General features: G+C 49.4%; 1 protein-coding gene across 5 annotated transcripts; it reads right to left on the bottom strand.

Annotated features, from left to right (window-relative positions):
• Window positions 1-25: 25 nt before the first annotated feature.
• Window positions 26-27,927, bottom strand: CCM2L (CCM2 like scaffold protein). 5 transcript variants are annotated; one of them, XR_004431192.1, is made up of 14 exons: window positions 27,836-27,927; window positions 22,902-23,069; window positions 19,776-19,859; window positions 19,497-19,680; window positions 18,445-18,753; window positions 18,293-18,352; window positions 15,581-15,681; window positions 14,876-15,011; window positions 11,748-11,811; window positions 8,522-8,651; window positions 7,819-7,957; window positions 5,616-6,663; window positions 3,309-3,364; window positions 26-1,538 (listed from the first exon to the last, which is right to left on the bottom strand). XR_004431192.1 is itself a non-coding variant. In XM_033186067.1 (12 exons), the coding sequence occupies exons 1-12, from the start codon at window positions 27,863-27,865 to the stop codon at window positions 6,347-6,349; spliced, it is 1,722 nt and encodes a 573-aa protein (XP_033041958.1). In that variant the 5' UTR covers window positions 27,866-27,927; the 3' UTR covers window positions 5,452-6,346. The 5 variants fall into 5 exon arrangements, 4 of the variants coding, with proteins under 4 accessions (XP_033041958.1, XP_033041962.1, XP_033041960.1 ...); XM_033186067.1 differs by lacking the exons at window positions 26-1,538; window positions 3,309-3,364 and having other exon boundaries at window positions 5,452-6,663; XM_033186071.1 differs by lacking the exons at window positions 26-1,538; window positions 3,309-3,364; window positions 15,581-15,681 and adding an exon at window positions 15,050-15,075 and having other exon boundaries at window positions 5,452-6,663; window positions 14,876-14,966.

Raw genomic sequence — 27,927 nt, 5'->3', positions numbered from 1 at the left:
ACTATTCAAAGTGCATTGTTCTGTACTTTGCCTTTGTTTTTTTTTCACTTACTCTATCTTGGAAATAATTCTGTATCAGTACACAGAGCGACCTTGTTCTTATTTATGGCTGCATGGTATTCTATTGCCTGCATGAGCCACAGTTCATTTAACCAGACCCCTATCACTGAACATTTGGTTTATTTCCAAACTCTTGTTCTTAGAGACAAAGCTGCAATGACTTTCCTTGTACATTGGTTTCCACTTGTGTGGGTATAAATGTCGGAGAAATTCTTGGCAGTGGAATTGCTGCATCGAAGGGCTCATGCATCCTGGTAGATATTGCTCAGTAGGGTTTATACCAACTCGCTCTCCCACCGGGAATGTGTGAGAGTCTGTTTCCTCACACCTACACCCACATAGTGAGTGATCACACTTTTCCAAACTTTGCCAGTCTCTTAATTGAAAAATGGTTGCTCGGTGTTAATTTGCATTTATCTTTTGAGTGAGGTTGAACATCTTGTCACACGTTTTAGAGTCATTTGTATTTTCTGTGAACTGTCTGTATAAATAATTTGCCTATTTTTCTATTAGGTTGTTGGTCTTATTTACTTGTAGGTCTTTACACATCAAATGCACTACCCCTTTGTCCGCATGATAGACTTTGAATTTTTTTTTTTTTTTTTTTTGAGGAGAACAGGCTGCTTTTAGATATAAATGAGAAGTTTCTGCAGATTGCGTCATTTTCTGCACATTGCTGCAGGGCTGCCCAATGGCTGAGGCATTGGGAATACTGTGTAGGGCTCTTAAAGGTGATGTTAGAAGCCGGGGGGTGGGCCCTGGGGACGGCAGGCAGGGAGTAGGGGGACAAGGAGGTGGATATTAGCTCTTGCATTGGATGGAAGGGGCTGCCACAGGAGGCAGTGAACTCCCCAAGGTAGGAAGTGGGCAGAACAGGCTGGCCTGGCTTTAAGACCCCTCTGCCCCTGCTCTCAAATACCTGAGGATAAGCAACAAGTCAAGTAGGAGGACCCACCAAGACGGCCATCAATTTCTGGCCATTTAGGCCTGATTGGGTGGTTACTGTATCTGGAAGCGCCTAGTAACATTATTTAATAGTAATATAAACTCCTAGAATGTAAACTCCAAGAGGCCAGGGTTTAAATGCTAAATAAATGGTTGTGGAATGAATGAATGAATGAATGAATTTGGTCAAAGAATGTGAGGGGCTACTATTTCTGGGTGGGGGTGGGGGTAGGCAGAGTTCTCTTTCTCTCCCTTCCTCTTTGAACCTACTCTCTCCTCTTCCTTCCTCTTACCCCAGCTCAGTCAGGTCTCTCTCTCATGTGGTCCTGGTTCCAGGCTTCTCCCCACGTCGCTGCTTCCAGACGCTCCTCTGTTTTCCTATTGATCCTCCTCTCCAGCAGCTTGATTTGCTTCAAAAAATGTAGGTTCCCTGGCTTGTTCCCAGGCAGGGCACCCTGGTTCACGCCTGTAATCTCAGCACTTTGGGAGGCTCAGGCAGGTGGATCCCTTGGGCTCAGAAGTTCAAGATCATCCTGGGCAACATAAAGAGAGCCCGTCTTTACAAAAAATTTTAGAAATAGCCAGGTGTCGTGGTGCACACCTGTAATCCCGCTACTTTGAAGGCTGAGGTGGGAGAATGGCTTGAGCCCAGGAGCTGGAGGCTACAGTGAGCTACGATTGTTGTTCCACTGCACTCCAGCTGGGTGACAGAGAACCCGCCTCAAACAACAATAACAACAATGACAACAACAACAAACATTAGATCGCCTCCCATTGCCTGCGCTTCCTAGCTTGCCCTTCAAGGGGCTTCTAATCTACCCACTTCTCTGGTTTCCTCTCCTGCAACTCCTACCCACCCACCTTGTCTCCCACCTCACACACTCCGTGTTCCTCCAGCAATCACAACGGTCACTGATTGAGCCCTTTCTACATGTACTTTTATGTGAAATATCTTAAGACTCACAACAATCTATGGGATCTACGAGGGTGAGGCTATTATCAACCCCACTTTACAGATGAGGAAACCAAGACCCAGGGACATTTTAGGGGCTTTCCAAAGGTCACCCGACAAGCAGATGGCAGAGTTCGGATTCAAAACTCTCCGACCCTCTGGCCAGGGAGCCTAAGTGCTGCACCAGTGCTAACCAGTTGCCAGTCCTGGGTGTGCCATGCTCCTTCAAGCTCCCCTGCCTTTGCTTGTGCTGGGTCCTCATCTGGAGGGCTCTCCCTTCTATTGTCCATCCACCAAAACCTTGTCTTTCAAGCTCTCGCTCATGGGTCACCTCCCCTGTGAAACCTTTTCCTGCTTCGCCAGAAAGAGCTGGTGTCTCACTCTTTGACTTTACAATTGAGAACTTTGTGCTGTAACTATCTGGGGACTGTCTTCCCCATCAGTGTGCCCCTGAGTGGGCAGACTGTGCTGTATCTCCCTTTAGTGTCTTGTGCAATGCCTGGCACAGAGCAAGTGCCCTCTAAATGCTTGGCAGCTGAATGACAGTGGCCCCGGGACTCCTTCTCCTTAGCACAGAGTTGGGAAGGACTGCTGGGAGCTGCCGGTGGAAGTGGGGAGTGGGTAGGAAGTTTCAGGGCCTCGCCTTGGGAGAAGCGTCCATCTAGGGGCAGCTGGAGATAATTTTACCACTCACCTTTGGGCCAAGACCATCCCCAGGGGATCCAGCTGGTGGGGAAGTTCTATACTTGCACTACCCCAGCAGTCCTTGGGAACCAACTATCCCACCCCTAGGGGGGTTTCCCCTCTTGTGATGTCAGGAACTGAACCAAGAAGGGAAGCAATTCTTGGCAGGGTCTCTAGATGCTACAGGAGGAAGTGTGGCCAGAGTCTCCATACTCAGTGCCTGGCTTGCCCCAGCCAGTGCCCTTTGGACCCCAGGAACTAAGGGGTTACATGGCTTTGGTAAGAAGGTAGTTCCGGAGTGGGTGGGGACTTCCTTGGGGTGTGAGGGAAATTGCCCCATCCCCGGAGCTATGGGGTAAGAACTGTCTGTCCCAGTGCCTCTCAGCAGCCCTGTCACTGTGCTCTGGCTAGGACTTTGGGCAGTTTCTGAGCTTTTCTTGCAAAGCCCCAAGGCCTTTAAGAGGTAGTACTATATCTTTGGCCCCTGTCCCTACCCAACCAACTTTTGCGTCTCCTGCTGCCTCGCTCAGGAACTTACTAAGGCTCCCTGTAGCCCCAGGTCCAAATGCCTCAGGCTACAGCCACTACATCCCAAAGTCTCAGAGACAGGACAGTAGAGAAGCTAGGGGCATGGGCTCTGGGTTAGCCAGACGAGTCCAAAGCCCACCTCACTGTGTGACCTTGGGGTATTCACTTCACCTCTTGAACTCCAGTTCCTTCATCCTGAAAATGAAAAGAAATAAAATCGACAACCTCAAAATTAAGGAATTTGCTCAATAGGACAAGTTTATCCAATGGAAGCCATCACAAATCAGTTGTTCTCAGAGGGGTCCCTGGACCATCAGCATCACCTGGGTACTTATTAGAAATGCAAATTATTGGCTGGGCACAATGGCTCATGCCTGTAATCCCAGCACTTGGGGAGGCCAAGGTGGGTGGATCACCTAAGGTCAGGAGTTCAAGACCAGCCTGGCCAACATGGTGAAACCCAATCTCCCCTAAAAATACAAAAATTAGCCAAGCATGGCGGTGCACGCCTGTAATCCCAGCTACTCAGGAGGCTGAGGCACAGAGGTTGCAGTGAGCTGAGATTGCGTCTCTGCACTCCAGCCTGGGTGACAGAGCGAGACTCTGTCCCCACAGAAAAGAAAAAGCGAAGTTTCAGGCCCTTCCCCTTCTCTTATGGAGAATCTATCGGAGTAGGGCTCAGACATCTGTGTTTTAGCAAGCCTTCCAGGAGATTCTGATGCCTGCTGAAGTTTGAGTACTGTCACAGATAAACTTGACAGAAAGCAAATATATTAGGTGAATATACCTGGAACATCAACATCCAAAAGGGATTAATATCTCAAATTTATAAGCTACTCTTGCAAATCAATGAGAAAAAGACAGGAAGCCCAGTAAGAAATGAACAAAAGATATGAATAAGGAAGTCACAGAAAAGAAAGCACAAATGGCTAAGTACAGAAGGAAGTTATAATTTCAGGATTAAGAGAGAAATGCAAATTAAAACAACTTGCCACCTTACACCCAAACTGAAGGCAAAGTTACAAAATCAGATAATGAAAAACCTGATGAAGATGTGGGGAAACAGCATCCTTCACTCACTATTGGTGAAAGCCATTCTGGAAGAAGTTAATGAAATGTAAAACCTGCCTATGATCTAGTAATTCCACTCTTGGGTTTAGAGCACAAAGAAATGCTCACATAGGCCCATAAGCTTCATGTACAAAAATGTTCATCACAGTGTTGTTTGTGGTAAGGGGGAGTTGGAAGTAACCTGGGTGTTCATCTCTGGGGAGATGGATAAAGAAAACAGTGGATGCTCAGCTTGAAATATTTTGCAACAGTTGGATGCAACAGGGAGATTTTTCAACAGCAACATAGGTAAGTATTTAAAACATGTTAGGGTGGCTGGGCATGGTGGTTCAACCATTAATCCCAGCACTTTGGGAAGGCGAAGTGGGAGGATCACTTAAGCCCAGGAGTTGGAGGTTGCAGTGAGCTGTCATTGCACCATTGCAGTCCAGCCTGGGTGACAGCAAAAACCTGTCTCTAAAACTTTTCTTATTTTTTTAAATTAAAAAAATTATAGAAGAAGCAATAGAATGAAATTCTTATATATAATACCATTTATGCAAACACATACACAAAGCACTGTGTAGTTTACGTCCAGGGACATATATCAGCACATAGAGTTAGATGTTCATGGTAAAGAGGAAAAAGGAGCGTGGGGAACATGTGGATTGGGAGAGGGTAAAACATCAGAAGGGCCCTACATGGACCAGTGATAATGGGATGATCATTTACCACAAACCAAGTATGAATTATGGAACTCTTTGACCTGGAGTCCTAATAATATTTTTTGAAAACAGCTAACAGTACCTATTTTATGGTGTGTACAATGTGTCTGGCCACGGAAGGTTTTACAAACACATTTTGGCTCTCCTGTGTGGGTCTCTGGTCTCCTCAGGCCTCATCCCTTTTAGCTTTCCAGCCTTTACTCAGGCTGTGCTGAATGCTGTCCTCATCCTGACTTCTCTACCTCCCCAACCCTGCCTTCGTATTTCTTTGGCTACCCCAGACTCCCAGATGGCTGCCTATGGAGTCTTGGCTATTTCTGGTTTGGGACTTGAGCACAGAGCTAGGCTGTAACAAGGCTGCAAGGGGACAAGTATTGTTCCTTATTCCCAAACAGTGAGCTCCCCTGAGGGTCTTCTGAATAGCTCACCCCCACCTCAGTTGCGGTAAGATGCACCTAGGCATCTTTTGCTTATTACCAGGCAAGAAAGGTAAACTGAGTCAGAAAATGTTTGATGCGGAAAGGAATATTTATGGGGCACTTATCGTGTGCTAGACTCAGCTCTAAGGTCTAAACCCTCAGTAATCCCTATGGCCACCCTGTTAGGTGGATGGGGGCTGAGCTCACTGGACAGATGGGGAAATGGGAGCACACAGAGGTTATGACACTAACCAGATGGAGGCTCCAGGTTGGCCTGGCTCCAAATCCAAGAGTTGAAGGAACACCTTGCTTGGGGTCTTGCGGCCAGAATGGGACCCAGATCGCCCCCAAGTCAACCCTGGGTGGAGGAAACCGTCTACTCCACACTGACTGTACAAGTCAGGCATCAGGGGACGGGAGACCCTGACATTTAGAGCCTTAAAAAGACCTTCTACACTCTTTAGTATGGTCAGTTTGAGGTCATATAAGGAGAATCAGGAGATTCCCTCAAGCCCCTTCCCCTCTTTTTGAACCATAGTTTTGCAATCTGTAAAATAGGACAGAGTTCTGGAAATTCTTTTCTCAGTCTGCCAGCAGGTGGAGCCCACTCTTCATGCCTTCCTCAGCCTCCAGAAAGCTGCGGCGTCCCGGGGAGGAGGTGTTCCGGGGCCGACCCCCCTGGGCTACTGGGACAAAGCAGGATCGCTGCCCAGCCCCAGCCCGGCAGAGCGGCACGGGAGCCCCGGGTGACTGCCCCGGTCTTTAGGGCCCGGCTTCGCTCACCTGCTGCAGGACACTCTCGGTACTGCAGGGTCCCGGGCCCCAAAGGCAGGGAGCGAGACCCTGGAGTGAAGACGCCCCCGCCCCCGCCAGGTGTGATGAGTGGGCCCTGGGGATAGGGTCTCCCCCGGGGATAGGGTCGCCCAGGCAAAGCTGAGACTCAGAGGTGGGCTGCGGGGCCACACCGTCCGCAGGGGCGGTGGCTACAGGTAGTTGTCTTCAGCGGCGTCGCTCCCACCCCTGGAGCCCCGGGGCTCATCCTCATCGTCGTTATCGTCGTCATCGGGGGCCAGCGCCTCGATGTCGTGCGTGATGTCAGCCAGCAGCCGGTGGAAGGCCTGTGCCTCGGGCCGCTGCGCTGCGCCATCGTAGCTGCGCACCGCAGAGGCCGACGTGGAGCTCATGCTGCGCTTGATGCGGCCGAAGCTGTCAGTGAGGATGCCGCCCTCGCGGATGCCCACGCCCTCCAGGAAGCCCTCGAAGTAGCCGATGTCCTGGTCCGGGATGAAGGGCCGCATCCCTGTGAGCGGAGGGACGTGGTGAGTCCTCAGGGCACGGCCCCTTTCCCTCCCACAGGTGAAGCGTCCTCTCTGCAGATCAGGGTGCAAATCCCTGCTGTCACTCACTGGCTGTGTGGCCTTGCCCAAGGTCCTTAACTCTCTGAGCCAGCTAATAACAGCAGGGCGCTCAGCACACAGTGAATGCTCACTACATACTACATTACTGTACTTTTATTATTATTATAGCCTCCGCCTTCTGGGTTCAGTGATTCTCATGCCTCAGCCTCCCAAGTAGCTGGGATTACAGGCGCACTCCACCACACCCTGCTAATTTTTGTATTTTTAATAGAGACAAGGTTTCATGTTGGCCAGGCTGGTCTTGAACTCCTGACCTCAAGTGATCCGCCAGCTTCAGCCTCCCAAAGTGCTGGGATTACAGGTGTGAGCCACCTCGCCAGGCCTATTTTTGTTGTTATTATTAGTACCATCATTACATTCCCATTGATTAATTATGTTGAACCTCATTTTCCTCACCTGTAAAACTGAGATAATTGCACCTGTTCTCTGGGTAGGGATGTGAGGATTAAATAACAAGGTACTCAGCACATACTGAGCGCCCTGTAAACAGTTTATTTCCATTCCTACTTACTAGCTATGTGACCTCAGTCCTTTACTTTGTTACTCTGAGTCTCAGCTTCCTCACCTGCAAAATGGGGACCAATAATAGTATCTACTTCTCAGAATGGGGGCATTCAATCAGATGATGCTTGGCACATGGTAACTGCCAAGCACATGTCAGCTTATTCATACTATTCCTCCTATGATTAGCCCTCCTTACTAGCTGTGTGACCTTGGACATGTTTTTTAGCCTTTTTGAGCCTCAGCTTCTGCATGGGGTAAGATGGGGAAGAATCAGTCCCTCTCCCAGCTTTGCTGTGCAGATGAAATGGCCACACCACTGCTTAGTTCTTCTTATCAACAGTGTCTCCCAGTGCTGACAAGTCCTTTCCCTACTCTGCACCTTGAGCTCCTCATCTGCCCTGCGAATCTCATGATCTGGGTTTCATCAGAGGCTGAAGGATAAGGAGAAAACATTCGCACCCGGGTGCCTGACTGGGATGGCAAGGACCAAGCAGGTGCCCTGGCTGACCTCTGGGGGTGCAGGGGGCACTCACCGAGGAGGAGGAACTTGCGCCGGTCTCCATAGAGCTTCAGCAGGCCTGTGCAATAGTCCTGGATGGGCAGCCCCAGCCGGTACTCCCGCAGCAGCAGCGCAAATTGCTGGATCTCAAGGGGCCCCAGCTTACTCCGCAACTATGTGGGGGACACCATTCAAGATCAATCCCAGGGAGCAGCCCCACCCAACCCCTGCCTGAAAGGCCCAGAGCCTTCCCTAAGGGCATGTTTGGCCCAGCTCTCCTCTGTAAAACCTTCCTATGGGCTACTCAGAGGACGTCTAGATCCCTTAGGCTGCATCTAAGAATAGGATGTGGACTCAAGCTGCTGAGTGCAAATCTTGACCCCTTCTCTGAATCAGCTCTGTGATCTTGGATAGTTGACAACCTCCATGATGCTTGCTTTTCTCATCTGCAAAGTGAGGATAATGATGGCATTTTCCTCTTGGTGTTGTTGAAAATATTAAAAGAAATAATGCATGAAAGATGCTTAGAATGGTGCCTGGCACTCAATTAATGCCAGCTGACATTAGTTAAGGCCTTTCACAAGCTGGCCTCAGTTTACTCTCCTAACCTCATCTCCTGCTCTGACCTCTGAGGTCTTCTACTTAGGTTATGTCCACGGCAATGTGCAATTCCCAAAATGTTTACTCCAGCCTTCAGGACTTTGCTTATGCCATTCCCACCACCGGCCCCAGCTCACCGTGACCATGTAATCCTGTAACTGCTCTAAGCCCAGACCGCTGTGGTCGCTGCTGCTGCAGTGGGAGCCGTGAAAAGAAGGTGTGGATGTGCCGCTGTAACACGCTTCAAAGGTGTCCTGGGAGCCATTGCTGCAGGCACAGGAAGAAGGGCCTTCACTTGCCTCCCTCCAGCTCCTCACCCTCGGGCAGGCTGAAGGTAGGAGGCCTCATCCTAGACTGCACGCTGGCCTCCAAGGCCTGGCACACCCTGACCCCTGGCACCTCTCAAGCCTCATCTCTCACTGTGCTTGCCTTTGCTCTCTGTGCTCTGCGCCCCTCACCCCCCCATCCCCCGCACCCCGCTCCCTTTCTCCTTCCTCTACCATCTATCTCCTCACCTCTGGGTGTTTGCATCTGCTGTTCCCTCTGCCTGGATTGCCTCCTTTCTCCTCCCTTTTGCTCAGTGAACTCGTATTTATCTCATGATCTTAAATGTCATCTCCTCAGGAGAGTGTTCCCTAATTCCCCTAGGTTGAGTTAGAACCTCTGTCGAACATGCTCCCTCAGTCCATGGCCTACCTGTGACATGCAAGGCCTTTCCAGGTACCCCCAAGCATCCTCTTTGACCAGTCTCTCCCTCACACCATTTGCCATAGCCACAGTGGCCACCTGCTGCTCCTCAAACCCACTAAGCTCTATCCTGTTCAGAATTTTTTTTTTTTGAGACAGATTCTTGCTCTGTCACTGAGGCTGGAGTGCAGTGGTGTGATCTCGGCTCACTGCAGCCTCCGCCTCCTGGGTTCAAGTGATTTTCATGCCTCAGCCTCTTGAGTAGCTGGGACTACGGGCATGTGCCACCCAGCCAATTTTTGTAGTTTTTGTAGAGATGGGGTTTCACCATGTTGTCCGGGCTGCTCTCAAATGCCTCACCTTAAGCAATCTGCCCACCTCAGCCTCCCAAAGTTCTGGAATTACAGGCGTGAGCCACCACACCTGGTCAGCTCAGGATTTGCTGTTCCCTCTACCTGGAACGCTCTTCCCCCTTTCATCCTCCAGGCCTCAGTTCATGTGCCATCACCTCTGAGAGGCCCTCCTGACTCTCCAGCTGAGTTGGGGTCCCCCTCAGCCTCTCTTATAGTACCCTGAGCCTCCCTTTAGTACTTATTATCATTAATGATTGTTACTGTTAAATTGTGATTTCATTGCCTCCCATGCTAGATTGTAAACTTCACAAGAGCAGGAACCTTGGTTTTCTTCATTTGTTGAACACCTACTATGTGACAGGCCCAAGTTTTGCCCTCTGTCTTTTGTCCATCTGTATCCCCAGCATACAGCACAGTGCCTGGCACATAGAAGGTACTCAAGAAATATTGCTTAATAAAAATTCAACCTTGGGCTCCTGACTCCTTGTCTCCAAATTGTTCCAGAACCATCCTCCATTATTACCTAAAAAGAAGCAGTGTAGCTTTGTGGTTAAGGGACTGGACTCTGGAGCCAGCCATCTTCTGTTCAAATCCCAGACCTACAACTTACTAGGTGTTGACCTTGGGAAAACTAAACTTAATTTCTCTATTTCTCAGTTTTTCCATCTGTAAAATGGGATAATAATAATTGGTGTCATCATGAGAATTAGAGGAGTTAATATTTGTAGAACACTTAGAATTATGGGCTATAAGCAATAAACAGTAACTGCTGTAATGTTACTATATTGATGAAAAAATAAAGTGCTTTATAGAACAGCACTTAGTACATAGCAAGCTCAATGTTCAAACACTATTATCATTATTTTATCTCTCCAGTAGATAGCTGGTTGTTTAAAGACTAGCCTAAGGGCACGCAGTATGAGGAAGGCAAATCTATTGCCACTAAAAAGGGAAAACACAGTAAGGGATATATCACTGGCAGAGGCTGCTACATGCCAAACTGAAGCCCTTAGTAACATGACTAGGTGATCAACCAGTAACCCAGGACTTTCTTGGTTTTAGCACTGAAAATCCCATATCCCGGGGAACCCTTCATTCCTGAGCAAACTGGGATGGCTGGTCATCCTAAACAGAACCTTGGGTAATGTTCCCAACTGAATTGTTTAACATTTTATTTATTTATTTATTTGTTTGTTTGTTTAAATAGAGACAGGGTCTCCCTATGTTGCCCAGGCTGGTCTCAAACTTGTGGGCTCAAGTGATCCTCCTGCCTTGGCCTCCCAAAGTGTTGGGATTACAGGCGTGAGCAACCGCAACTGGCCTGAATTTATTTATTTTATTTTATTTTATTTTTATTTTTTTGAGATGGAGTCTCGCTCTGTCGCCCAGGCTGGGGTGCAGTGGCGCATTCTCAGCTCACTGCAAGCTCCACCTCCTGGGTTCACACCATTCTGTTGCCTCAGCCTCCCAAGCAGCTGGGACCACAGGTGTGGGCCACCATACCTGGCTAATTTTTGTATTTTTGGTGGAGACGAGGTTTTGCCATGTTGCTCAGGATGGTTTGGAACTCCCGGGCTCAAGCAATCCACCTACCTCAGCCTCCCAAAGTGTTGGGATTACAGGTGTGAGCCACTGCATCTAGCCTGAAATATATATATTTTTAATCCTAAATTTTCCAGCTTTGCTTGCAGTTAATGATGTCTATGTAACAAAGTTCTGGCCTATGAGATATAAGCAGAAGTCATCAGGTGGGAATCTGGCAGAACTCTTTAAAGAGGCCCCTAGCATGCTACTGTGATGGCTGGAGCTACAACCACCATCTTGGTCCATGAGGTGACCTTGAGGATGGCTGCAAGGTCTGAAGAGGGTAGGTGAGGAAAAGAGAAGCCTGAACTCCTAACAACCATGAAATGTTGAATTGCTGCTCTATTTTATGTCAAAGATAAGAAAAAAAAAAAGTTCTATCTTGTTTAAGATACTCTTTTTGGGAGTTTTCTATTACGTGGAACCAAAATTAAGCCAAAATGATTTTTTGGCATGTAGCTATCTATGATTTTGGTTTCTGCAGGCCACTGTGCCTGGATGACTGGGAGAGAACCACAGGCCTGTGTGGACCCACATCTGAGTTCTGGTGTCTCCTGGGTCTCTCAGGGGCCTAGATCCTGTGAGTTTCCAGAGTCAGGGAGCTCAGTTTACCTCCCCCTGTTAGTGCCCAGTGTCTCAGCAAGGTTGGGTCACCTTCTCCTACCCTCTCTAGACTAGTGACCCTGTTTGTGCAGGGGTAGGGGAGCAGGGTGGAGTCCCTGACAGGGGCTGTACTCACAAGGAGCTGCAGCAGCTGAAGTCGGCATCATAGGCATACGTCCCATCTGTGCGGCAGCTCTCACCTAGGACCAGCAGACAGAGGGAGTGTGAGAGGCAGCAAAGCAGGGATCAGCATCCCCTGCTCCCTGAGGCCCCACCCTCAGTCTCAGCCTGAAGTCTAGTCCTGCCCCTGACACCAACACACAGCAGACCCTGGGGAACTCCCCTCCCCTCTCCTGATCCTCAACTTCCCCAACATGGGGACAATACCACCCCCCTGCCTACCTCACGGGGGGCCTTGGGAACAGCAGATGAGGAAACATGTGAGGGAATATTTTATACACTGTGTGTTTCAGGCAAGACAAAAAAAAAAAAGAAAAAAAAAATGTGGCTCACACCTGTAATCCCAGCACTTTGGGAAGCCAAGGCAGGAGGACTGCTTGAGCCCAAGAATTCAAGACCAGCCTGGACAACACAGAAAGACCCCATTTCTACAACAACAAAAAAATTTAGCTGGGTGCGGTAGTGCATGCCTGTGGTCCCAGTTACTTGGGAGGCTGACATAGGAGGATTGCTTGGGCCTGGGAGGTCAAGGCTGCAGACAGCCATGATTGTACCACTACAGTCCAGGCTGGGTGACAGAGCAAGACCCGGAAAAGGAAGAAAGAAAGGAAGAAAGAGAAAAGAAGGAAAGAAAGGAAAGAAAGAGAAAGAGAAAGAAAGAAAGAAAGAGAAAGAAAGAAAAGAAGAAAAGAAAGGGAGGGAGGGAGAGAGAGAGAGAGGGAGGGAGGGAGGGAGGGAGGGGAGAGGAGAGGAGGGGAGGGGGGAGGGAAAGAAGGAAGGAAGGAAGGAAAGAAGGAAGGAAGGAAGGAAAGAAGGAAGGAAAGAAGAAGAAGGAAGGAAGGAAGGAAGGAAGGAAGAAGGAAGGAAGGAAAAGAAATTTGTGAAGGGGAAGGATCTGAAAACCTTCAGAGCAAAGAAACACCAAGTATGGAGAGCTTGCACTCTTCCTAGTCCTGTTCTCATTTAGCTGGTTATTAGCCCTACCCTTTCTGATCTCTGATCACTCAGTGTCGCTTCCTTACCCTCCAGGTGGGGTCAGTTCCTTATTATACGTTCTCCCGGCACAGTCTATGGTTATTTATTTTTTTGAGACAGAGTTCCACTCTTGTCGCCCAGGCTGGAGTGCAGTGGCACAATCTCTGCTCACTACAACCTCTACCTCCCAGGTTCGGTTGATTCTCCTGCCTCAGCCTCCCGAGTAGCTGGGATTACAGGTGCCTGCCACCACGCCCGGCTAATTTTTGTATTTTTAGTAGAGAAGGGTTTTCACCATGTTGGCCAGGTTAGTCTCGAACTCCTGACCTCAGGTGATCCACCTGCCTTAGCCTCCCAAAGTGCGGGGATTACAGGTGTGAGCCACCTGTGCAGCCTGTGGTTATATATTTATTTGTGTACTTATTTAATTACTGTCAGCCTGCCTCCACTAAGTAAATTTCATGAAGACAGGGCCACCTCTGGTTTTGCTCACCAGAATAACCTACGGATTAGCACTGGATCTGACCTACTAGGTGTTCAATAAATATTTGCTAAATGAATGAATTTGTTGAAATATTTGTTGAATTATCTAATGTATTTGCCCATCATCCTTGTGAGAGTTGAACCCACCCAGCTTCCCAACAAGCACAGCTCCCACAGATGCAAGGGTCTTCGGAAGAAAAGAACCAGCACTCTGTTGCTGGTACCAGGCTGCGAGAGACAATGGCTGGGGGAATTCACCCACGGGCCTGAAGGCAGCATGGGGAGTGAGGTTGTTGCTGATAGAAGCTTCAGAATCAGACAGACCTGGGTTTGAATCCTCACTCTGCCACTTACCAGCTGTGTGACCTTGAGTAATTTATTAACTAATCTGAGCCTTAATGTCCTCATCTATAAAACTGGAATCCTGGCTGGGCACAGTGGCTCACGCCTGTAATCCCAGCACTTTGGGAGGCTGAGGCGGGCAGATCACGAGGTCAAGATATTAAGACCATACTGGCCAATTAACATGGTGAAACCCCGTCTCTACTAAAAATACAAAAATTAGCTGGGAATAGTGGCACATGCCTGTAGTCCCGGCTACTCAGGAGGCTGAGGCAGGAGAATTGCTTGAACCTGGGAGGTGGAGCCAAGATTGCGCCACTGCACTCCAGCCCGGGGGACAGAGTGAGACTCCATATCAAAAAAAAACAAAAAACAAAAAACAAACAAACAAAAAAACTGTAATCCTACGGCCTCACAGAGTTCTTTCATGCCTTCAAAAAAATTCTTTGTGAGTATCTGATGTACCCGGTCTCATGCTAGGCACAGAGGATACAGTGACAAAGAGGACAGGCAAGGTTGCTATGAGGACATGGCACACTGGTACAGTGCTTGGCACACAACTGGTGCTCAACACATGCCTCTGTTGGTCTCATTCTCCTTCTAGTCCTTGAGTGTATCCAAGGACCCATCTGGAAATCTTGGTTTTGCCTTAGGGTCTTAGTGGGATCAATGGCTCAGTAAGCAGAGATACATGTGCTTAGGTTTCTGCAATACAGGGACACAAAAACAAAAGGGAGAGAGAAGAGTTCAACTCTAGGGGCTTGCTCTGAATTTGGCAATCCAAACATCTTTGAAGAAGCTAAGTTTGAGATCATGATGAAAACTGATGGCTGGGTGCAGTGGCTCACGCCTATAATTCCAGTACTTTGGGAGGCTGAGGCGGGTGGATCATGAGGTCGAGGGGTTCAAGACCAGCCTGGTCAAGTTGGTGAAACCCTGTCTCTAAAAAGAAAAAAAAAAAGCCGAGCGTGGTGGCACAAGCCTGTAATCCCAGCTACTCGGGAGGCTGAGGCAGAGAATTGCTTGAACCGGGGAGGTGGAGGTTGCAATGAGCTGAGATTGCGTCACCATACTCCAGCCTGGGCAACAGAGGGTGACTCCGCCTCAAAAAAAAAAAAGAAAAGAAAATTGACATTTCACCTACAATTGCGGGGTACACTGTAATTATGGCAGAGATCAGGAACCCTAAAAACCTTCATCAACACCAAGTCCTGGGACATCTTCCCTCCCCTGGCCTTTTTGGGATGTTTCACAGGAGGGGAGGCCAGGAGTTCTGGTACTCACTGCGGCTGCAGAGCCACGGCCGTTCAGGAGTGGATGTGTAGTGGTAGCCAGCCCGGTCCACACACTCAATACTCTGGTCCCCGTAGATGATCTGGAAGACCTGACAGATGAGTGCGCAGGACTCCTCTGCAGCGTCCTGGCCCAGGGAGGAGGATAGAGAGCTCAGGTCCTCACCAACGACCAAGATGTTACCCTGCTTCCTAAAACACAGTGTGAAGATGTACACAAAGATACACATCTATAGAGCCCTTTAAATTGGCTTTTGAGACTTTTTCCATCAAAATTCTATGGCTACTCTCTGGATCTTAGAACCCCTTTATAGAATTCAGTAACAACTCTAACTCTTGTGCCATGAAAAATGTACCCCAGATTTCTGGAGGATTCGTCAGCCTTCCTGATACCCTTCTAAGTCCTAATTTAGTTTAATGTATAGGTATGGAAACTGAGGCCCAGTGAGGGGAAGTGATTAGTCAGGATTAGAATCCAGTTCTCCTAATAGCTAGTAGGAGAAGGGATGATTAAATGTATCAAAATTTTAGGCTCAATATAGTTACTAACACTGGAAGCCATATTTAGATATGAGCTTCCTAGCATTCAGTGGAAAATTGAAGCAGGGTAAATAAAATTCAGTCTCTGATAGAAGGAAAGAGTTTAAGTTATTGGGTAAAACTTTTTTTGAGACTGCAAATTTGAATAGGAATTTACCTCTTTATGCCTTAAAGCAAGACACATAGAAAGCCAGTAATTGATGAAGAGACTGTCTTCATGAAGTTTTTCTCTATGTCGTGTCTCTAAAAAGGCCCAAGCTAATGGATGGTTGGATACAAAAAATAAAAATGAAAAAGTCCAAAGAATAAATTAAAATGTAACTCAGGATAGGCATTTTGGGATAGTGGGTGTGTCCTAATAATTAAACCAGGACTGATCCTTACTATAAACCTACAAAATGGACAGGGCAAAGAGGATCCTTATTTTATAATCAAAGATGCTGAGACTTAGAGCGGTTAAGTGACTTGCCTAGGCTCACACAGCAGGTTCATGGCATTAGTACCAGCATCCAAGTTTTGTTTCACTCTAACTCCTATATCCTCCTTGGGACCAGGATGACTCAGATAAGAAGCCAGATGCTCAGACAACCCTGGAAAGCAACTTTTTTTTTTTGAGATAGAGTCACACTCCGGTCGCCCAGTGGCACAATGATGGCTCACTGCAGCCTCAACTTCCTGAACTCAGGTGATCCTCCCACCTTAGCCTCCTGAGTAGCTGCGTGACAGGCACATACCATCACACCCAGATAATTTTTTGTATTTTTAATAGAGATGGGGTTTTGCCATGTTGCCCAGGCTGGTCTGGAACTCCTGGACTCTAGTGATCTGCCTGCCTTGGCCTCCCAAAGTGCTGGGATTACACTTACTTACTCACTCCACAAATTCCAACTTAGTCCTATTGTGTGGCCGGCACTGGGCCAGGTTCAGTACCCGAAAGCCCTCACAGTCCAGTGGGATGAACAGGGCACACTGTTGGCTTTGTCTGGAATCCTATTTCCAGCCACAGAGGAAGTGGGCATGGTGGTTGGAGTACAAATGGCCTTGTAAGCAATTGTAAGGATGTTAGCTTTTACTTGGAGTGAAATGGGAAGCTACTGGAAATGGGAAGCTACTGGAAGATGTGGAGTTAGGGACATGATGTGACTTACATGTTAATGGGACCACTTTGTGTCGGGGAAGAGATTGTCAGCGAGGGCTGAACCAGAGGGTGACAAGATTCAGGTGAGAGAAAACAGGGCATGGACCTGGGTGGGTACAGGGGAAGGGTGGGGAGAAGTAAATGGATTTTGATGGGGTTTGTTTTGTTTTGTTTTGTGATGGAGTCTTGCTCTATTGCTCAGGCTGGAGTGCAGTGGTGTGATCTTGGCTCACTGCAACCTCCACCTCCCAGGTTCAAGCGATTCTCGTGCCTCAGCCTCCTGAGTAGCTGAGATTAAAGGCACCCGCCACTAAGCCTGGCTAATTTTTGTATTTTTAGTAGAGACGGGGTTTCGCCATGTTGGCCAGGCTGGTCTTATTAACTCCTGAACTCAGGTGATCCACCCACCTCGGCCTCCCAAAGTGCTGGGATTACAGGCTTGGTTATGTTTGAAAAATAAGAGCCAACAGGATTTATCGACAGAGTGGATATGGGGTGTGTGTGAGAAAGACAGAGCACGAGAGGCAGCCAAGGCCCACTGCAAGGTTTTGGCCTGACCAATGTAAGGACACAGCTGCTATTAATTGTGACAGGGAAACCAAGGGAGTAGCGGGTTTGGGGGAGGAGTTTGGAGCTCAGCTTTGGATGTGTTGGGTTTGAAACAGTCATTAGATCTTCAGATGCAGATCACCTAGAAATGGGTAGATGAAGGATAGATGGAGGAGGGAAGACCATCAAGGACATAATCTGAGGCACTCCAACTTCTGAAGAAGAGGAGGAACCAGCTCAGTAGGAGAAAAGCCTGGAGAAAGTGGAGAGCTGGAAGCCAAGTGAGGAAGTGTTTCAAGGGGAGAGAGACAGCTGTGGCGTCTGAGTTTACTGGTTATTATCTGCCTCACCATCTAGATAGGAACTATATCTGTTTCATTCACCGTTACACAGAGGGATCTGGTGGTCCAAGATCAGAGGAAAAGCTTAGAATGCTCAGAAATTGAAGGTGTCTGCTCGACTGTGAGCTCCCTAAGGATGGACACCAGATGTCTTTTTCACGTCTGTATCCATAACACCTAGCCCATTGCCTCACCCAGAGCTGGCACTCAATAAACATGTTCGGATGAATAAAAGCAAGGGTGAATGAAGAGGGTGGGGGAGGAAGAGGGGAAAATGGAAGGAGAAGGAAGAATGGCGGAAGGCTTCTGCCTTGGGTGACTGTCTTAGTTACCAAGAGTACTGGCTCTGAATTTCCTGGATTTGAACCTTAAAACTACCACATGCTTCCTGTGTGACCTTGCCACCTATGGATCTCAGTTTCCTTCTCCATAGAATGGGGATACAGCAGTTGTAATATTTGCCTCCAGAGGTTGCTGTGAGAATTAAATGAGTTGATGCAGCCCTGTGTCTGGCAGGAGCTGGCCCTCGATTCAAGCTGGTGATTAGTGTCCTCGTGAATGTTACTGTGGTGGGGCCAACACTGACAACGCTGGAGAACGAACGGACTGGAGGTTAGATCTAGTTTGTTTTGGCCATTTTGAGAGTTCGTCCCATTGAAGGAGTCAAGGGGAGATGCCCTGGAGGTGTCCAGGTCCGGAGTTTAGGAGCCATTAGGTGAGGTAGGTGCAGGGAAAAGACAGGGGCAGACCCCAGGAACCTGGTGGGTGGGGCGGGGGCAAGGTGGGGGGAAAGCAGCGTTCCCGAAGCGGGGCATTGGGCGCGGGCTGTCCTCGGGCTCACCCTGTTGGCTACAGCCAGGATGACCAGGTTGCAGTAGGCGTCGGGGCTGGGGTCCTGCGGGTCGAGCGGGTTGGGACCGGGATGGCGCCTCTCCCAGCTGCCACCGCCACTGCCCGCCTGCCTCCGCTCCCAGCTGCCGCCCGGCTTGCCTGCACCGCCGCCGCCGCCGCTTCCGTGCCGCCGCTCCCAGCTGCCGCTGAACGTCTGCCGCCGCTCCCAGCTGCCCGACGCCCGCGCCCCGACGCGCTGGCGCTCCAGGCTGCCGCCACCGCTTCCCCCGGCCCGGGCCTCCGCTGTGCCCCCACCCCACCCCATCCGCCAGTCCAGGCTGCAGATGGTGTGGCGCCGCTCCGCGGTGCCCACCCGCCGCTTCTCGAGCGCCGCGCCCGGCGGGCCGGGGTCGCGTCCTGCGCCGCCAGGGCTGGTGTCCACGCCGGCCGGCACCGGGTCCACGCCCAGACCTAGGAGAGTCCGGGGAACCGTCAGCCGCAGTTATCCGGGCTCAGAGACCCTCCCCCCTTTCCCCCGTCCTGAGGCCGCCTGGAGGACCTGACCTCGCAGCTCTGGCGTTCCACCGCCGCCTGGCCCCTGGCTTTAAAGTAGCGCGGCGGTTCCCCGCCCATTCCGCTTCCACACTTTCGGGCCCGCCCCCGGCCTCAGTCTCCACCCCTGGCCTCCGGGTGGTGTGGCCAGGTGGCTTCCACGCTTCCCACGCTGCCTGCCCACCTGGGCTCACACCTGCCCTCTCAGCAGAGGGTGGTGGTCAGGCTGTCCCCTCCCGAGGGGGCCTTAACTGGGGACCCAGTCCCGGGTTTCAGGGACCGCCCCCTTGGATTCTGACTTTCAGCCTCTCCTCAGCCCCGCCCCCGGACTCAGGCCCCGCCCCCAGCCCGAGGGTCCACGCTAGCCTCAGAGCCGAGTGGTAACTGAGGATCCAGCCTTAGCCTCAGGTCTTGGGCTTCTCCACCCTCTCCGTGCTCCACCACCTGGCCTCAGTGTAGAGGCTCAGGCCACCCACCTTCATCCTCAACCTCAGGCACTGTCTGCTTGCCCAGAGCCTCTTCGGCCTGCCCCTGGTCTCAGGGTAGAATGGTCAGGCCTTTTCCATCTCCTCCGCCCCCGCCGCAGGTACCTCTCCTTTACAGGCACATTGCCTGCCCCTGCCCCGCCCCCGCCCCCGCCCCCCAGTCCCCGCTCGCCGCACCTGTCTTGAGCACTAGCAGGTGCAGCGCGTCGTCCTGCAGGTAGGAGGCGGCGGCGATCTCGTGCGTAGGGATTCGCAGGATCAGCTCTTCGTTGTCGCGCCAGGTGAGCAGCAGGCAGCGGGCAGACAGGCTCAAGATGCTGTCCTGCTCCGCCGTGGTCTTCAGCGGCAGCTCCTTCAGCTGCTGCAGGGAGGGGCAGATTTCGAGTTCCCGGGGTCCGCAGGTAGAAGAGGGAGAAGGGGACGAGATCCTGCCCTCCTTCCTCCCCAGAGTCTCACCCTGGCGGTGTCTAGCAGCTGCAGGAGCTCGTCCCGACTGGAGGGGTTCAGTGAGGAAGTCACCCAGGTAAGGTGGCCCAGGAACTGTATGGAAATCGTGGTGAGAGAAGGACACGGAGAGGTCACCCTGAAATCTTGAAGAACCCTGGCCTTCTCATTGATGCAGTGCGGATAGATTGAGATAGAAATACATGAATTAATATAACCTGAAACCTGATAATAACTTTTACTGAGCCCATAATAGAAGCCAGGCACAGTTCTGAGCGCTGTCTATATATTCACTCATTCACCCTTGCTTTAAGGATGAGAAAAACCAAGGCAGGGTGTGGCTAACTAAACAACTTGCCCAGGATTAGGTAGCTAGAGAGGATCAAACTGGGATCCACATGCCAGAACCCACACTCTCAACTGCTGGCTTATATTGCCTTAACATATAGTCATCTAGCTATAAGATTCCATAGGGAAGCAAAAATTGTTATAATAGCTTGAAAGAACTGACCACCTGTAAATTTCCTCTGGCCTGAGTGGCTCTCTCTACCTCAAGCATCATTGTCAAATGAATTATGAATCACTTGCCTTCTTTATGATCTTGTTGCAGAAGTCAAATGGATAGGGAAGAATGTTGGATCGAATTAGTGTATCATTTTGTCAGGAAAAAATAATAAATTTTTCCTTTACTCTTATATCCTGTTAGCACTTAGATGTTATTCAATATAATAAACTTTTTTTTTTTTTTTGAGACGGAGTCTGGTTCTGTGGCCCAGGCTGGAGTGGCTCACTGCAAGCTCCACCTCCCGGGTTCACGCCATTCTCCTGACTCAGCCTTCAGAGTAGCTGGGACTACAGGTGCCCGCCATCACAACCGGCTAATTTTTCTATTTTTAGTAGAGTCAGGGTTTCACCGTGTTAGCCAGGATAATCTCGATCTCCTGACCTTGTGATCTGCCCCCCTTGTCCTCCCCAAGTGCTGGGATTACAGGTGTGAGCCACCGTGCCCGGCCAATAATTAACTTTTTTTTGAGACAGAGTCTCACTGTCACTCAGGCTGGGGTGCAGTGGCAAGATACCAGTTCACTGCAATCTGTCTCCCAGGTTCAAGCGAGTCTCCTGCTTCAGCCTCCTGAGTAGCTGGGATTACAAGCGCACACCACCATATCCAGATAATTTTTGTATTTTTAGTAGAGACGGGGTTTCACCATGTTAGCCAGGCTGGCCTCAAAACTCCTGACCTCAAGTAATCCACCTGCCGCGGCTTCCCAAAGTGCTGGGATTACAGGCGTGAGCCACCACGCCCGGCCAACTGTTAAAAAATTATTTTTAGTTGTATTAGTCTAGGTGAATCCACCAATCAAACCTTTTCTCTTATTTTTATTCTGTATCAAATTTCAGTCCTCAATTTTTAAGCAGATTTATTTGTTAGCTTTTCCCTCCACATAGGTTTGCCAGATAAAATATAGGGTGCCAGTTAAATCTGAACTTGAAATCAACAATATTTTTTTTTTTTTTTGAGGTGGAGTCTCGCACTGTCGCCTGGGCTGGAGTGCAGTGGTGCGATCTCGGCTCACTGCAACCTCCGCCTCCCAGGTTCAAGTGATTCTCCTGCCTCAGCGTCCTGAGTAGCTGGGATTACAGGCGCCCACCACCACACCCAGCTAATTTTTTGTATTTTTAGTAGAGATGGGTTTCACCATCTCTACTAAAAGATGGCCAGGCTGGTCTTGAACTTCTGACTTCATGATTCACCCGCCTCGGCCTCCTAAAGTGCTGAGATTACAGGCATGAGCCACCACACCCGACTGTTGATCAACAATAATTTTTAAGTTGTTTAGTATTTTTAGTCCCTTGCAATATTTGGGACATAATTATGCTAAGAAAGTATTCATTGCTTATCTGAAATTCAGATTTTACTAGGTGGCTTGTTTGCCAGTTTGGACAACCCTACCCCCATATCAATCTTCTTAGGCTAAATGAAGACCCATCATTGCCTCTTCATGGTGTTCATGCCAGGTGCAGTGGCTCACACCTGTAATCCCAGCACTTTGGGAGGCCAAGCGGGGGGGGGGGGGGGGGGGGGGGCAGATCACCTGAGGTCAGGAGTTTGAGACCAGCCTGACCAACATGGCGAAACCCCAGCTCCATTAAAAATACAAAAAAAATTTAGCCAGGTGTGGTGGTACGTGCCTGTAGTCACAGCTCGGGAGGCTGAGGCAGGAGAATCGTTTGAGCCCGGGAGGCAGAGGTTACAGTGAGCCAAGATCGTGCCACTGCACTCCAGCCTGGGTGACAGAATGAGATTCTGTCTCAAAAAAAAAAAAAAGAGAAGAAGTACAGCTCCTAAGTGGTGGAAGTCCTTTGTGCCTTGCTGTTAATCTGGACACTGTCTGAGTAACAGCAAGGTCACCACAGTAAAACCTCATGGGAAATGTGAAAGTTGTCAATCAGAATGGAGTCACTTGTGTTAAAAGCCCTGACAAATAGAAGGGAGGATTCTCGTGCATGAACACCTGATAACAAGAACTATGAAAAAGACTGTAAAAACTACCACTTTGCACAAAGACCATCACAACCTTACACACACACACACCACACACACACACATATTCCTGCAAGGACAGCAACTGCTTGTCCAACTTGGAAATGGTGCCATCCTTGTTATTGATCCTTGCAGCCAGGGATAATTATCTCAAAACAATTATGTAATCCTCCTCACTTTTCCTTTAAAAACCTTTGCCTTCCTTTACCTTCTGTGTACACAGAGTTTACTATGACACGCATATTCCCATTGCAATGCCTATTCCTGAGTAAACATCATTTTCTTTTAGTGAGTCTCCCTTTCTGTTATGTGGGTTGACAAAAGATAGGACTTTTCCGTGCACAGAACACTCTCCCATCCACTCTACCCTGGGGTAGGTTTTGAGTCCTATGTTGAGATGGGAACACTAAGGAGGCTCAGCGGATGGAGGTCACTTGCTGAGGGTAGGGGCAAGGCTGACATGAACCCAGGCCTCTTTCCCGTGAGCCACAACTTCCCTTGTGTGAGATAGGGCTGCTTAGAACTTGGTGTTAAGGAGAAGTGAAGGTCTCCTCATCCCAAGGTTTTCTCACACCTTCTCATCCTGCACGCACCTTGACCTCTTTCTCCAGGTAGTCACACAGCAGAATCTGGGGGTCGATGAGGTAGTCGGGGGGATAAAGGGGCATCGAGTGCAGGGGCCGGCGGCTCACGCTGCTCCTACAGGCTGCACGGCGCCCGGCCTTGGGGAACACCAGCCTTCGGATGGGGGATACAAAGCCCTGGGGAGGAGAGGAGGAATGAGAGTAATAACAGTGGTTGCTTTTACTGAGCACTTACTATGCTCACTTTTACTTACATTACCTAATTTAATTCTCACCAAAACTCTGCAGAAGTGGTACCTCTGTAAGTCCCATTTTACAGATGGAAAAACTAAACCCTAGAGAGAAACTAACTGATAAAGTCACCAGCTAGTAGTGGTGGAACCAATAGTTCACTGTGGGCATTCTGGATCCAACGACCTTCTTTCTAAACACCAAGGTGAGAGTGTAGCTCCTGCCAAACAGATTTGAGGAATGAGTCTAGGCTGGGGCAAATACAGAAAAATATTAGGATTCAAGGCCAGGCATGGTGGCTCACACCTGTAATCCCAGTACTTTGGGACGCTGAGGCAGGCGGATCACTTGAGGTCAGGAGTTGGAGACCAGCCTAGCCAACATGGTGAAACCCTGTCCCTACTAAAAATACAAAAATTAGTTGGGCGTTGTGCCAGGAGCCTGTAATCCCAGCTACTCAGGAGGCTGAGGCAGGAGAATCACTTGAACCCGGGAGGCAGAGGCAGAGGTTGCAGTGAGCCAAGATCGAGCCACTGCACTCCAGCCTGGGCAACAGAAAAAGACTCCATCTCAAAAACACACACACACCACACACACACACACACACATATATATAGTATATATATAATATATAAATAATATATGTATAATATAGGTATATATACAAATATATATAATATATATTATGATTCAATGGGGTGGAGTGGTGGTGGGTGCATTGCTATTTCTGAGGCTATTCTCTGTGCTTTCCTAAAAGTTAGAAATTATTAATAAGTACATTTAAGTAGAATCCAGGGGCACTTGCATAAAAATGGCCTGGATCAAGGTTAAAGGTGCAAATTCTGGGACTTAACCCAGACCAGCCATCTGAATCTCAAAAGAAAACTTGAGTTCCATCTAGAACAGCATTTCTCAACATGAGATTCCTGGAACGGCAGCACCACCTAGGAATTGAGAGAAATGCAGATTATTTGGCCCCATCCCAGACCCACTAAATTAGAAACTCTGGGAGCAGGGCCCAGCAATTAGGGTTTAACAAGCCCACCGGGTGCTTCTGATGCATGCTTAAGTGTGAGACTGCACTTTAGAGCAATCGCTCCCAGCCCTGGCTATCCTTTAGAACTACCTGGGGAAGGCCAGGTGTGGTGGCTCACACCTGTAATCCTAGCACTTCGGGAGAATGAGGCTGGAGGATAGCTGGAGCCCAGGAGTTTGAGACCAGCCTTGGCAACATAGTGAAACTGTCTCTGCAAAAAATATACCAAAAATGTTAGCCGGGTGTGGTGGTATGCACCTGTAATCCCAGCTACTTGGGAGGCTAAGGTGGGAGGATCACCTGAGCCTGGGAGGTCAAGGCTGCTGTGAGCTGCAATTGCAACACTGCACTCCAGCTTGAGTGACAGAGTAAGACCTTGTCAAAAAAAACCAAAACAAATAACCTCCCCCCGCCCCCAACACACACACAAACTACCCGGGGACCTTCTAAAACTTCAGATGTCCGGGTTAACACTCCCGACCAACTGAATCAGAAATTCTGGGACTGAGACACAGGCATAAAATTTTTAATTTTTAAATTTTTTTGAGATAGGGTGTTGCTCTGTTGCCCAGGTTGGAGTGCAGTGGCACAATCATAGCTCACCGCATCCTTGATCTCTTAGGTTCAAGAGATCCGTCTGCCTCAGCCTTCCAAGTAGTTGGGACTACAGGTGTGTGCTACCATGCCCTGCTAATTTTTTAGATTTTTAGTAGAGATGAGGTCTCACTGTGTTGCCTAGGCTGGTCTTGAACTCCTGAGCTCAAACGATTCTCCTGCCTTGGCCTCCCAGAGGCCAAGGGATTACAGGTGTGAGCCATTGGGGTTAATGAGCTCAGTCCATTAAGATTTTTTAAGCCTTCTTAGGTAATTTCAAAAGGCAGCTCAGCTGAAAACCACTGAGTGAATGTATGGTGTGATCACTTAACTCTTGTAATGAGGCAAATGTGAGTAAGACATCCCCCCTGCCCTCAAAGAGCTCACATTCTTTTCGGGTAAACAGAACGCAAGTCCACAAATACATCTGTTCATTTACTCATTCATTCAGTAAACATGTATTCACACCTGTATGGCTGGACTCTGTGCTGGGTGCTGAGGATTCAGTGGAGACCTGGACCCTATCCGTACCTCCAGGGCTTGTGATAAATGACCTAGACTACTGAGTTTCCAACTTTGTGTGCCCTGGAATTTTGATTCAGTAGGGTTAGGTTGGAGCCTAAGACTCTGCATTTCTACCAAGCTCCCATTTGGTGCTGATACTACTGGTCTGTGCACCACGGTTTGAGTAGCCAGGATCTAAACCAGTGGTTCTCAAAGTGTGGCCTCACAACCATCAGCATAACCTGTGGGTTATTAGAATTGCAAATTCTTTCTGACTCAGCGATCCTCCCACCTCTGCCTCACAGTAGCTGGGACCACAGGCATGCACCACCAACACACCTAGCTAATATATATATATATTTTAAAGAGATGGGGTCTTACTATGTTGCCCAGTCTGGTCTTGAACTCCTAGGCTCATGCAATCCTCCTGCCTCAGCCTCCCAAAGTGTTGCCATTACAGGCATGAGTCACTGTGCCTGGCCAGCAATGCAATTTCTTTTTTTTTTTTTTTTTTTTGAGACGGAGTCTCGCTCTGTCGCCCAAGCTGAAGTGCAGTGACCGGATCTCAGCTCACTGCAAGCTCCACCTCCCGGGTTCACGCCATTCTCCTGCCTCAGCCTCCCAAGTAGCTGGGACTACAGGCGCCCGCCACCTCGCCCAGCTAGTTTTTTGTATTTTTTAGTAGAGACGGGGTTTCACCGTGTTAGCCAGGATGGTCTCGATCTCCTGAGCTTGTGATCTGCCCGTCTCGGCCTCCCAAAGTGTTAGGATTACAGGCTTGAGCCACCGCCCCCAGCCTCAGAAATGCAATTTCTTGAACCCCATCCCAGGCCTATTGGCCCAGAAACTGGGGGTAAGACCCAGTGATCTGTGTTTTAATGAGCCCTCAGGCGATTCTTATGGGTACTCAGCTTATGTTAGAACCAATATCATGAAGCCAGGATGGGGTATGTAGAAACTTTGAGGAATGAGAGGAAACTGTCTGGGAGAACACATGGCAAGCAGAGGGCACAGCATGTGCAAAGTTCTGGATGCCTCAAAGGCTGGATGAGGGTGAGCGTGGAGAAGCTGTGTACAGTCAGTCTGCCGTGGCTAGATTCTGAGATGAACATATCTTGAATGCCAGCTATGGAGCTGGGACTTTGTCTTGCGTATGTGTGTGTGTCAGGGGTGGGGAGGTGGTATTTTTGTTGGTGGCCCTGAGTGGTTCAGCTCTGCCCACCTGTCCAGCCCCTGGACCGCCACTACACAGGCCTCCTTCAGTCCCTCTGGCTTGCTACTTTCCTTCCCACTGTGAGGCTTTTGCACATGCTGTTCCTCTGCCTCAAACATTCTTCCCTACCCACTTTCCTTCCACCCATCAGCTCCGACTCAAACTGATCAGTCTAGGGCTTGGTACCCTAATATTCTGTCCTCCAGCAGTGAGCATGGGACCTTCTATGAATTTTTTTTTTTTAGACAGAGTCTTACTCTGTCACCGAGGCTGGAGTGCAGTGGCATGATCTCGGCTCACTGCAACCTCTGCCTCCTGGGTTCAAGCCTCAGCCTCCTGAGTAGCTGGGATTACAGGCATGCGCCACCACACGCAGCTAATTTTTGTATTTTTAGTAGAGACGGGGTTTCGCCATTGGCCTGGCTGGTCTCAAACCCCTGACCTCAGGTGATCTCCCGCCTCGGCCTCCCAAAGTGCTAGAATTACAGGCATGAGCCATCGCACCCGGCCCTTCTATGCAATTTTACATTAATTTATTCATTGCTTTAACAAAAGAAGTGAAATACCTGGTGCATAATAGGCATTCAATAAATATCTATTAAAAGAACAAACTAAGAGAAAACATGCATGTATGTCTTGGCTCCCTTCTGAGCCCTCTGTGATTCATGTGGGCACCTTTTAGAACAGCCCGAACCCATGTTTCTGGTGGGGGTAGGGTAGAGGGGAGGATGGAAATGGGGGTAAGATGGAAGTTAAAATCAGAGTAGCTCCCTGAACTCCAAAGACAACCAGGTGAGACACCCAGAGAAGCATACCAGAAAACTTCAGAGTCAGAAGGGGTGAGGATCTGGGGGTGGGGGTAATGGCTTCTGGCTGACACCTTACACATAGGCCCTTGTAGAAAGGTGGGGAGGGGCAGGGGAGCAAGTGGGAGACTCAAGCCTGGGTAGGCAACCTCCTATCAGAATTGTCCTGACTGGCTCCTTCTGTCTGGGGTAGTGGCGAGTGGGAGAATGGATCTGCTGGGTGTCTGTCTGTCCCTCTGTCTGAGAGGCTGCAGGAGAGAGTCACCAGGAACACCAGGGAAGCAGGTGTGGAGAATCTCCCAAACTAAGTCTGTCTGGCCAGGTTTCCTGGGAAGATCCCTGTCTGTCCATGTTAGGGATGCCAGAGGCCACTGAGAGTGGAGAAACAGGGAGTTGAGAGCCTGAATGTCTGGCTGCCCAAGAGTGGGAAGGAAGTTATTTCCAAATGAGAAGAAAGACCCCACTTATGCCCCTTGCTACTGACCCCCCACCCTGCCCCAGGTTGCCCCCTTCCCAGCTTTGGGGACATTCCCTGCATCCCTCCCAACCTCCTACCTACCTTCTTCCCTTTCTTGACTTCATATTCCATGGTGAAATGTCCCCTCTACTTCTGCCACCCTCCTGGCCATCCCCTCCACCCCCCCAGCTCAG

Source organism: Trachypithecus francoisi, unplaced genomic scaffold (assembly GCF_009764315.1).
Source record: "Trachypithecus francoisi isolate TF-2019V2 unplaced genomic scaffold, Tfra_2.0 Lachesis_group21, whole genome shotgun sequence".
NCBI lineage: Eukaryota > Metazoa > Chordata > Mammalia > Primates > Cercopithecidae > Trachypithecus > Trachypithecus francoisi.
This window is presented reverse-complemented; position numbering and strand designations above follow the sequence as displayed.